Source organism: Silurus aristotelis, assembly GCF_946808225.1.
Source record: "Silurus aristotelis genome assembly, chromosome: 6".
NCBI lineage: Eukaryota > Metazoa > Chordata > Actinopteri > Siluriformes > Siluridae > Silurus > Silurus aristotelis.
Window position 1 is genome coordinate 15,367,310 of NC_139579.1, and position 12,632 is coordinate 15,379,941.

Genomic DNA, 12,632 nt, shown 5'->3' on the forward strand with positions numbered 1-12,632 from the left:
CTTAATTTTGAGAGGCACATGCAATTTTCCTTTTATTTATATGCCACAAAGCAGGTAACAATATTAAGAAACCAAATATGACAAATTTGGACTTGTCTGTCAATCGTACTTTCTTCCACTCATTCACTAACCAATTCTTGCGTTTTTGCGTTTTGCCTAGTTTGTTTCATATAAACAAAAGGACCAAGCATGTGTCTACTAAACTATAAAAGATTAAGTGTTTTCAAACATTTGACAGGCACTATATATTTAATAAATTATGTATTTGCAATTAATTCATTCTATTTGTATTAAATCAGAGTTATTAAAATTTTTTGGTGGAACCATAGCCACACAGCACCCTTTATACATACTTCCTCTATTCCAGGTGCTCGAAAATAATTGGGCCTTGGCTGAAACACAAAGTTTCTTAGTTCCCTGCTTATGTTAAGGATTTTTTAGTCATGGCCTTGTCTGCAGTAAATGAAATTTAATGGACGTATTGACGCAGCAAGTCAATAACTACTTTTTTTGTCCTTCCGGATTTGTTCTAGCATTGTGCTTGAGATAATTATCCCACTGCAAGATAAAGTGCTGTCCAATAAGATCTGAATCATTTGGTTGGATCTGCGTGAGCAAAAGATGCTTCTGTGCACTCTAGAAATCATTTTACGACTCCTGTCAATAATCACAGCAAATAAGTTACTTCCTTTTTTTCTTGCTTAGATCAATCTTCTCCTCATCAGGAAGTGAAAATATGTTACAAACATAAACTGTGGTTTCTCAGGTGCACACTATCAGCTTATCAGGATTTCAGTTGGGGATATGTTTGTATTTTTGAAGGATTATTTATACCTCTAAGGAACAGCATGCATGTTTGGAAATTTGGAAGCTGATTTGATACCCTTTTGAGAGTGCCATTTTTGAACATATCATAGTGGCTTGAAAAGAATCATGACTAATTGTCACATTACTCACCCTTTTACCTCTCTTGATGTCTTAAAGAGCCATAACCATACTTCTTATTAACACTTTCAATGTGCAGGTTTTATGTTTAGTTCTTTTGCAATGTATTCAAATGTACAAAAATATTTTCAGTCTAATTGTATTGTAAATAGATTCTATCTTTAATGGGAAATATACTTATCTGTGTGAAGTTGCTATTGTTCTGTAGGTTTCTTTGGGTTTCTTCTGAATTCTAAAGTTTTCTTTTACCTGGTCAAAACATGCACATAGGTTTAGAGGTTACATTGGGTAGAATAGTGTGTGAAATACGCATGTGCGTGGAGAGAACCTTGGTGCAAAAGGTAGTGACTCACAGGTCTGTGTTCGATCATGTGCTCTGGTTACTGTCTATATAAAGTTTTGCATGTTTTCACCATATCTGTGTGGGTTTGTTTCTAGTTCTTTGATTTTAGCTCATTTCCCTTTTCGACAGAATAAAATACATTTAAAATTACATTTTCTTACAGGTTTACAAGAATTCAAGTTCAATTACCATTTACTCAGGCACAGAACATAATGCAACAATACTCAATGCCCTTATCTGTGTTGTTAAATAATGTTGCTCCTAGGTATTTACAATTCTCCTCATGATTATTGTGATCCGGTTACTGCTGACAGATTGAACGTTGTCTGTCTACAGCTGACAGATGTGATGTCCACCCCACGGCCCTTGGCTCATTTGTAGCTATTGGGACTCCTTTGGCAACATCCCTTGAATGGCTTCACGTTAATGTTTTTGTTTAAGTAACCACGCTTCTCTGCAATTATTTCTCAACCCATGCCATGATGTGAAGGTGGCTTTTACAAGGTACATTTCCTTAATGTCATTCTAAAAATTAAAAATGAAGAAATATATGAAATTAACAAATGCAATAAAATATATTCACAATACATGCACTAAAACAGTTTCATATTACAACCACCTGTACACACTTTACAGTTTTCAACAATACAGATTGGCCATGCAAATGAAATGTGAAAAAAAATGCATAGCCATGTGTTCTTAAACAGTCATAGCATTGCTTTGAGTGTTAATACCATATACAGGACAGCTTACTATTACTATATACTGTTACTCTTGAGAATATGTTTGGCAGGCTTTGCACAGCATTTGTATATACAACTTCCATCCTACAGTACAGTACAGTACAGCACACATTAACATAAACATGGTGACAACTTGTTAGGGGGAAGTACCATTTCTAGGAACGCATAACTGACTAAATTTCCTCTTGCAGTGTCTTGCTTACAGCCATAGGAATTGCAGATAGGGTGGAGTTGGTGTGTTGGCGTGGTAAGCGGCTGGAGGTGGTGGAGCTACTCTGGGCCTGAGATTGTCTGCGCCTCCGGAACATGTGGCGGCACAAATAGGACAAAAACTTGTCATGCAGAGATGCGTAGATAAAAGGGTTAAAGCATGCCGAGCTCATGGCTAACAAATGGCAGGAGACCTGAATCACATTGATATGACTCTTGCTCAAGATAACAAAGTCAGTGTCCAGGTCACGGATGAGGTTGACCACCTGCAAGGGGAGCCAGGAGAATGCAAAGCACAGCACCGATATCAGCAGCAGGCGAAAGGTCTTGCGCCTTTTACGGCCCCATTTCTCCTGATTGGAGGGAATGGCAGCTATGAGTCGCTGTGTGGCCCTGTGCTGGAGGTGGCACGAAATGGCACAGTAGGATATAGACACAGCTGCGAGAGGAACGAAATAAGAAAGGAGCAAAAAGAAGCACGAGTAGATGAGGCGACCAAGCTCCTGCTCTTGCCAGAACTCCTCACACACAGCCATGTGATGACCAGCAGCACTTAAATCCAAATACATAGTGTGCAGAGTGGCTGGGATGGACATTACCAGGGCACAAAACCATATGCTCAAAACCAGGCCAGCGCAAAAATGGCGGCCTACACGTCGACGGATAGGATAGGCAACCACAATGTATCGGTCCACTGCTATGGCGGTCAGAGACAGAACTGCCGCAAAGACAGTTGCAGTCTGCATAAGCGATACAAAACGGCACATAAAATGCCCAAAAACCCAGCCACGCTCATCAAAGGCATAAAATACAGTCAGGGGCACACAGAAAAGACACATCACCAAGTCGGCCAGGGCCAAGTTTCCAATCAAGAAGTTTGTTGTGCTGTGAAGCTTCCTGTTCAATCCAATGAGGAAAAGGAGAAAGAGATTTCCACAGCAGGCTACTAGGACTAGCATAGCGTAGAGAGGCACAAAGAGCATCTTTAATTCCATCAGGAGGTTCAGTCCATTGAAAGAGGAGAGAGATGGAGGAGACACGCTGAAGGTTGTGTTCTCCGAAGTTTCATTCAGGAGGGAGTCCATGTTCACCAAAGCTTTGACCTGTTGTAAACAAGTGTATAGGTATTATATGGCAGCACATGCAGATACATATACCACGTGGCATTCCATTAACAGTAAAATGGAAAGAAACAACTGCTATATGTGCTTGTTTTATACTTTCTTTTACTTTTGAAATACCTTTTGATGGCTGCATTGTGTTCCTTAGAAGCGGCTTGATCACTGAGAGGTTTATAAAAAGCAGCATCTATTTGCCTTTTTTAAACCTACATAGCCTGATAAGGAACATTATGGTGCTATGCAAAAAAAACCCTTAGATACAAAAAACCTTAAATAAAAATCTGATGATCGATGTTTCAAAATTGTAAGCCTCTTTAAAAACAAAAATCAATTGCTGCCTAAATTAAAGATGGTGAACGTTTTAGAATAATGGACCAATTGAGCAGACTTTCTCCAACTTTAATTGCTAAAAAACTGCATCAAAAGTTTGGAAGTTTGGAGCATTTCTTTGTTCACATAATAGCTGTACATTTAAATAACACAATTCTGTTCTTCAGACGAGCCAGAGCTAAGGACATGAGAAACGTTTGAGTTCTGGCTGTGCTAGCCTTTTAAGTTGGTGCAAATTATTATAAAAAAAATTACAAAAATTTATTATTACCCCATGCTGTTTTATAGCATTCAACCAGCTTCAATCAACTTGAGCTCACTTTTTTTTTCCAACACCAGTGACTAAAGTCTTTGAAGGTTTTTGTGGAAAGTGTGGTTACTGTTTAAACGGGGGTGTACTAGCCCATTAGACAAACATGTAAATCCTGTCCTCACCTATTATTAACATTTACCACTGATGATTAAATAGCAAGTAGACATTTGAGACACCAATCCGCTTACACCTGGCATTTTGTGTGTATTGAACGTGTCTCCAGTGACCACTTATAATTGGGTTTTGTGACAAAGCAGTCTTTTGTCGTTTATATACAGTGAGGAAAATAAGTATTTGAACACCCTGCTATTTTGCAAGTTCTCCCACTTAGAAATCATGGAGGGGTCTGAAATTGTCATCGTAGGTGCATGTCCACTGTGGGAGACATAATCTAAAAAAAAATATTCAGAAATCACAATGTATGATTTTTTTAACTATTTATTTGTATGATACAGCTGCAAATAAGTATTTGAACACCTGAGAAAGTCAATGTTAATATTTGGTACAGTAGCCTTTGTTTGCAATTACAGAGGTCAAACGTTTCCTGTAGTTTTTCACCAGGTTTGCACACACTGCAGGAGGGATTTTGGCCCACTCCTCCACACAGATCTTCTCTAGATCAGTCAGGTTTCTGGCCTGTCGCTGAGAAACACAGAGTTTGAGCTCCCTCCAAAGATTCTCTATTGGGTTTAGGTCTGGAAACTGGCTAGGCCACGCCAGAACCTTGATATGCTTCTTACAGAGCCACTCCTTGGTTATCCTGGCTGTGTGCTTCGGGTCATTGTCATGTTGGAAGACCCAGCCTCGACCCATCTTCAATGCTCTAACTGAGGGAAGGAGGTTGTTACCCAAAATCTCGCAATACATGGCCCCGGTCATCCTCTCCTTAATACAGTGCAGTCACCCTGTCCCATGTGCAGAAAAACACCCCCAAAGCATGATGCTACCACCCCCATGCTTCACAGTAGGGATGGTGTTCTTGGGATGGTACTCATCATTCTTCTTCCTCCAAACACGTTTAGTGGAATTATGACCCAAAAGTTCTATTTTGGTCTCATCTGACCCCATGACTCCTCTGGATCATCCAAATTGTCATTGGCAAACTTAAGATGTGCCTGGACATGTGCTGGTTTAAGCAGGGGAACCTTCCGTGCCATGCATGATTTTAAACCATGACGTCTTAGTGTATTACCAACAGTAACCTTGGAAACGGTGGTCCCAGCTCTTTTCAGGTCATTGACCAGCTCCTCCCGTGTAGTTCTGGGCTGATTTCTCACCTTGCAAAATAGCAGGGTGTTCAAATACTTATTTTCCTCACTGTATATTATATATCATTTATATATAATTTATCTATTATAATAATAAAAATAATATAACTAATAAAAATCAACATTAAACATTAAACAAGAAAAGTGTTAAATAACAGAATAACAGAGTAAGGGTATATATCTCAGTACATCTAAGGTATTTGAAAACATGAGTTAATCTCATATATACAACATACAGTCAGTTATTAAAATGCGATACGCAACACTCGTTCAAATTTTATACAGAATAAATCTTACAGCTTTTCTCAGTTGCTTTGGAGCGTTTCTCAGATTGGAAATGAAATTCTCAAAACTACACATCATTTAGTCAATTGTGCTCATCAATAAAACATTTCTTGTTGCTTTGATCAAATTGTGAATGCTTTTGTACATTAATTTAATCAAGTATCTGCTGTTTCCTACATTATCAGTTGTTTATGTTATATTATACAGGTTTAACCCCAAAGCATCTCATCAGATCAACCAATAATCAACTAGTTCTCTAAAATAGGTCAAAGTTGAATCTTGAAAACCTTCAATTGGTTACATACAGAATTACAATTTCTGAAAATAAATGAACCACCGAGAAACGAATGAAGGAACACTTGTATAGTAGAGTAAAAGTGTGAATCCTGTCCAGTCTTCTGCAATCAATATAAATTAAATATGCAATCAAATAAATTAATTTGTGCTGCTGAAATCCATAGATGCCGTACAGAAGCAAGTCAAATTTTTGTGCATTTTCAATTACTGCAATCCAAATTGTAGATTATGTCAAGAAATCCTGAAACTGTGCGCCATCATACTGACAACATGGCTAAACATTTTGATCATCTTGTAAACAATGACAAAATGACTTTTCATATTGATGGGAAAGATATGTTCATTAAAACAAAAAAATACTTTTGAGTAATGAACTGAGCAGTTTAAGAAAAGTACAGGCTTTGGCAAAAAATTCAATGTGTTGTAATGTTTGTACAAATTGTTTCTAGAATGCACTTTCTGGTTTGCAAACATTAGGAATGATTCCAGAAATGCTCCTAAGCAGCTGAGAAAAACTGTAATATTAATAACTGAAACATTCTTTAGGTGGCCAGTGGAACGGTTTCTTTTGTCTCTGCATGCAGCTAGAATGGCTGGCTAATCCAATTTACACCTAAGTGTGAATGAGTTTGTGAATAGGTGTGCATGGTGCCTTGTGATGGATGGCTCTCCCATCCAGTGTGTACATTTACATTTATAGCATTTAGAAGATGCCCTTGTCCAGAGCGACTTACAAAAGTCTTTTGTGTACTGACTTGTGCCCAGTCATCCAGGGATAGGCTTTGGATCCACTGCAAGACTGACCATGATAAATATGTTACTGTAGATAAATAAAACGAGATTACTTCTTTGACAATTTGTTAAGGTTAACCTAAAATGACTTTCATACCAGACAATGATGTTTTACTGTGCTCTCTATTTCATTCTATTGGCAAGGGCTAAGAATAGAAAAATCGTTTCCTAGGTTTTCTTCTACATGCTCGAAACAGGAGAACATTCCAGTCATTTGATTTTTGCTGCATTCATTATTTCTGTAATCCACTAATATGGACAAGAATATTGGCTGTTTTCCCAGTGAAGCCCTGTATACAAAAGCAGGGGGCTAAAATACCTGCAGATGGCCAGTGAAGATCACAGTCATGTTTATCGCTTCTGTGACTTTTAATAAAGCAGGGGACTGTGAAATATTGATTCTAAAGATTTCAGTATTGAAGCAATGCCCATGTCATAAATAGTATTCCAATGATCTCTCGAACATAATGTAAAAATAGATCTTAGTATAATTATATCTTGTGCATAATGTAAAAATCATCGTCCAGGTTTGAAATAGCCTAGCTCAACATGGCAGCAGCATACATATGAAACAAATGAAATATTTAGATATACAGTATATAAATTTAGACCCAATATTGATCCTTGTGGGACACCGTGGTATACTCTCTGCATCCTGACTTTACTTGATCAGCAGTTTCAGACAGGGTCTAGGCTGGGAGATAATTATAAAACCTATTACAAGCTGATTGACTGAAGTCTTAGAAGAAGTAGTAGGGTACATATAATATCTATAAAGGCATAAAACAAACTCTGAGTGGATGACAGTTCTGTGGGTTGAAACACCTTATTGATGAGAGGTTGGTAAGTAAATGGTCAAATTGGTTTGAGCTGTCAGGATGGATATAATAACTCAAATCATTATTCTTTACAACTGTGGTGAACAGAAAAGCAACTCAGCATGTGCATAACATTGATCCTTGAAATGGATGGGCAACAACATCAGAAGACATCAGGTTTCACTCCTGTCAGCCAAAAACATGGATCTGAAGCTAACATGGACACGGACTCACCCATACTGGACAGTTAAAGATTAGAATAAAAATCACTCTGGCTTTTTCCACTGCCCAGTGTCTGTATGTCTGTGCCCATAATAGCCTCGGATTCTGCTCTTCGCTGACAAGAGTAGAACCTGATGTGGTCCTCTCTTGAGCACATCCACCAGTCTGGTGATTCTCCACTGATCTCTCTTATTAAAAAGGTGTTTCAGCCTGCACTCACCACACACAGGATATTTTTTGTTGGGTTTTTTTTCCAACCATGCCCCAACTACAATCACACAGATCACACTTTTTTGTTATTCTCATGTTTGGTATGAACATTATCTGAAGCTCTTGACATGTATCTGCATAATTTTTTAATGTGTGCTACTGCCACATGATTGGATAATTAGAAAACTTCATAAATGAACAGGGGTTTTGTAATAAATTAGAAGGTGAGTGTAGATTAGCTGTTCTAAAATAGTAATTTGGCACACTACAAATTAAGCTTTAATTATTAGTTGAGCCAGGTTACATTTTTTCATAGTACTCTTAGAGATTTCATTAATTGTCCTAACCTATAATGATTGCATAATGCTTTATTCTCACCCTTGCATTCAGCCAAGTCAAACAAACCACAGGGACCATGTATTCAGGTATTTTTCATCAAGTATTCAGGTATTCCTTAAACAAAATGTGGTTGAGTGGCCATTGCAAAGAAATGCTCATGCTTTCATTCTTAAAATGTATGACTTCTTTTCAAAGTAATCATTTATGTTATAAAACGAGATCAATATTCAGAGGTCTAGTCAGATGACATCCACCTGCAGATTAGTAGAAGCTGAATTATCAAACCTGACTCCCCAAGCAAGAATATCAGAAAAGGTGTCCAACAATGAAGACGGTTGAACTATTACTTGAAAATGGCTGATCTGTGTAAATAATTAATATTCCTGTTCTTAGTACACTGTTACTTCAACATAATTTTTTCCAAGTAATTTTAAGTGGCAATATTTGAGAAAATATCTCCTCTACCCTAGTTGTTGACACAACAACAGACACTACAAATGTTGCATAGTCACCCTGAAAGTGGATTAAGTAGATCAGATCACAATGTAGCCCCAAGACACACTTGACACCAACGGCTTACTTAGCAATGTCTATTTGGCACAAAATGGGTGTTCATACGTACACACAGGGTGATAATGCTGGATTTCTGGCTGCAGGGTTTTAGTAACCATGTATGTGCAAAATTTTAATCAACTTTGAATTGAATCAAATGAATGCATTTATCAGAATTTTATTGTGCTTAGGAAGGTGGCCATAAGCATGTCAAGTCTTACGTAAATCCAACCGCAGAACCAATATGATAAACACAATTTTTGATTTGAACACAACTAGATAGTTAATGGAAACAAATTAGGTGCGCCGGCTCAGAAAAACATCTTAATGAAAAAAAAGGAGGTACTTGACATTTATGAAATAGGGTTGGTGCATAATCAAGAGTTTTTCAAAGCCTGAAATTGGTGAATAGGGTTCATTTGTTACAGATTAACAGACCTACACTGTAGAGCATTCTGTGCATGAATGCTGAACATCTATCCACAGCTACAGGGAAAGCACCTCCACAGTGGCATAAAGCAAGAGCTCTCAAAGGTATTGCAAACATAGACTCATTGAACTGTACAATACATTCAAACAAATACAATAAACTCCTGAGTACAGGTTTATAACCATAAATCAACTAGTCAAATATTCGGCTCTTTAATTAAATGTGTACAATGGAGCCATAAAGCTTTTAATTCATGAGGTTTCCATCAACAGGAGACATTAGAGAGGTCTAAATTGTATTTAGATTAATTTGGATGTTAAGTTATTGAGAAGTTATCGAGGTGTCAATTCAAATAACCATGATAAATATTATAAGACCTCAATACTAACCTAATAACCTGGATAAAGGAAGGCTGTTATTTGCAATGTGTAACAAATAAAAGAATCACAAACTCTGGAGGGACCCCACTTTGAGAATGTCTGTCTTAGATAATTATATGACGCACTAATAACATAATATTTCCTAGAATCATAATTATACATGTTTTCAGCATATTAAACATTATTACAGCATGTGCAAATTATTTAATTTTCTAATGTAATTTTTAGAGAATTTCTACATAGTAATATAAAATACTGCTATAGAAAAATCTAACATTTCAAAATGTAACCTTTTGCATATTCGGTCATGTATAAGTATTTACATAATCAGGCAAACAATGTACTGCAATATAATAAGAACTGAGAGTTCAGAGTGAAGGCATCACCTGTAGCCATGATTCAATTTAATCTTGAAATTACACAATGTAGCCTATAATACATGCAATCCTTGAAATTTCAGTAGAAAAATATTTATTAGATTTTTTTTTTTTACAGATGTAATTGCAATTACAGATGTAATTCACATTATTATGCAATCAGGGAACGCAACAGTTACCTTTTTCTGTCGAGTTGATCACATCTCAGTCAGACAGTGAAAGAGTCCCAAATAAGTTCACTGTAAAACACGACTTTGTTCAGTTTTTATTTATTATTGTAATAAAACAAAAGGTCAAAGCTCGAAAAGAAAATATTGGCTGATTTTGCCTGTGAAGCTGTTCGGTCAGTGGTCGTTCACCTGAAGCTGCTCTCTTCTCCTGTCGCTTCACAGCAGACTGGAGGATGGATAGAGCGCGCGCGCGCGGTCACTCACACGCGCCAGCCAGCCCCCCCCCCCCCCCCCCCCCACACACACACACACCTTCTCTATTGTCTACGTCATTGCTCTGAAAGTGAGAGAGGACCAGCCTCTGTAACCACTTTATTTCCATTATATATTACAGCCAGATGTTGCAACCATCGCTGTACCTAATGAGCGTATAGTCGTAGCACCGTTACACAGCTGTACTTTATCAGAGTATTTTTCATTCCATTAACGCGCAATAACGTACATATTATTTGACTATTATCCATATATGATTTAATTATGAATTTAATTACATATATATTGAAAATGTAACTCAGCTCCCGATAATGCAGAATCAGTGCGAGATTAATTTGTCGATGCATAAAAATACCGTGACTGAAACAAGCGTGGGAAATTGGCAAAGGCAGAAGTTGTCATTTGAGAAAAAGAAAAGAATAAAAAAAAAAAACAGAAAAAAAAACCCCACACTGCAGACCGCGATAGTCAATAAAGAATTTTTTTTTTTTATTCTTTCTATGTGGCCTGGTTCCAAATGATCCATGGTCCAAAATCCTCAACATTACCAGTGGTCCAGTACCGGTCCACAGCTATAGTAGTGGGCCATGCATTTCAGACCTGGACCTTCAGCTGTGTTCTACTTGAAATCAACCCACCTCTTAATATCATCATTATGACTCAACAGTTGAAGAAGAAAATCAATAATATACAGAAATGCAGTATAACAGAGCACTGCATCACCGACAGGTCTCTCAAGCATCAAGAATGAATGTCTTTACTAAAGCAAGAAACCCCATGAACACAATCTCCTTTCACAAATCTCCTTTCACTGCAGCCACAGCTGCACCGGCCGCTTACATCATCATCTCAATATTAACCTCATTATAAAATACAAAATAAACAATCCACCCCCAAAATTTTCCCTGGTTGAATTTTTGTAGTACTTTGCGAGTTCCACAACAACAGAAACACCAGGGATTATGGTTTTCCTGGGTATTTGAAATGAAGGCAAATTGTTAATTTTTGTGCAAATTCTACAGGAAAGAATACAAGTCAGTTTTAAAATAGCCTTGTAAGTATATCTGCAACCAAATCAGATTCATCAACCATTATGTAATCAAAAAACAGCTATTAACAGCTATATATAAACTAAATACATGCAAAATGGCAACGTTATTGTATACCTGCTAGATGGCCCTGGTGTAGCCAACTCCAAATTTTGTTTGACAAAAGCATCGTCATCATCAAGTATTTGAAGCTAAAGGCACCCACACTGTCTAAAGGCCTCAGTGCAGATCTTTTTTTATCCTTACACTTTGCTTTAAACCGTATCACATCAAATGAAACAAATGACATTATACAGCAGTTAGTTCCAGTCCACTGATTTAATTGGTGGTGTTCAAGTGTGCACAATTACGTAAATGTCCAATTCTAGGCGTAGTTTCTAATACTGTGACTATATATATATATATATATATATATATATATATATATATATATATATATATATATATATATATATATATATATATATTATATTATATAGTAAATCAATACATTATACTGATCTTGCCTATAATGGCCTGTCAGTCAATAAGTCAGTCAGTCAGCCAATCAGTCAGATAATCAGCCAATCAGTCTGTCAGTTAGTCAATTAGTCTGTCAGTCATCCAATCAGTCAGTCATTCAGCCAATATTGCAATCAATCAATCAATCAATCAATCAATCAATCAATCAATCAATAAATCAATCAATAAATCAATCAATCAATCAACCAATCAGTCAGCTACTCACTCAGTTAGCCAATCAGTCAGACGGTCAATCAGTCAGCCAATCATTCACAGTCAGTTAGTCAGTCAGCCAGTCAATCATTCATTCAATCAGCCAATCAGTCAGTCAGTTAATTAATCAGTTAGCCAATTAGTCAGTCAATCATTCAATCAGCCAGTTATTTAATCAGTCAATCAGTCAGCCAATCTTTCAATCAGCTAATCAGTCAGTCAGTCAGTCAGTCACACTATCAATCAATCAATCAATCAATCAATTAGTCAGTCAGTCAGTCAGTCACACTATCAATCAGTCAGTCAGTCAGTCAGTCACACTATCAATCAGTCAGTCAATCAGTCAGTCAGTCAGTCAGTCAGTCAGTCACACTATCAATCAGTCAGTCAATCAGTCAGTCAGTCACACTATCAATCAGTCAGTCAATCAGTCAGTCAGTCACACTATCAA

General features: G+C 37.1%; 1 protein-coding gene across 3 annotated transcripts; it reads right to left on the bottom strand.

Annotated features, from left to right (window-relative positions):
- Positions 1–1,462: 1,462 nt before the first annotated feature.
- On the bottom strand, positions 1,463–10,721 carry prlh2r (prolactin releasing hormone 2 receptor). Of its 3 annotated transcripts, none has more exons than XM_083543734.1 (3): positions 10,155–10,721; positions 6,590–6,675; positions 1,463–3,344 (listed from the first exon to the last, which is right to left on the bottom strand). In XM_083543734.1, the coding sequence occupies exon 3, from the start codon at positions 3,324–3,326 to the stop codon at positions 2,205–2,207; it is 1,122 nt and encodes a 373-aa protein (XP_083399860.1). In that variant the 5' UTR covers positions 3,327–3,344; positions 6,590–6,675; positions 10,155–10,721; the 3' UTR covers positions 1,463–2,204. The 3 variants fall into 3 exon arrangements, with proteins under 3 accessions (XP_083399860.1, XP_083399861.1, XP_083399859.1); XM_083543735.1 differs by lacking the exon at positions 6,590–6,675 and having other exon boundaries at positions 10,155–10,214; positions 10,335–10,423; XM_083543733.1 differs by lacking the exon at positions 6,590–6,675.
- Between the last annotated feature and the right edge of the window lie 1,911 nt (positions 10,722–12,632).

Coding starts and splice junctions, on each gene's coding strand:
- prlh2r (XM_083543733.1), bottom strand. CDS start 3,326: ATGGACTCCCTCCTGAATGAAACTTCGGAGAACACAACCTTCAGCGTG.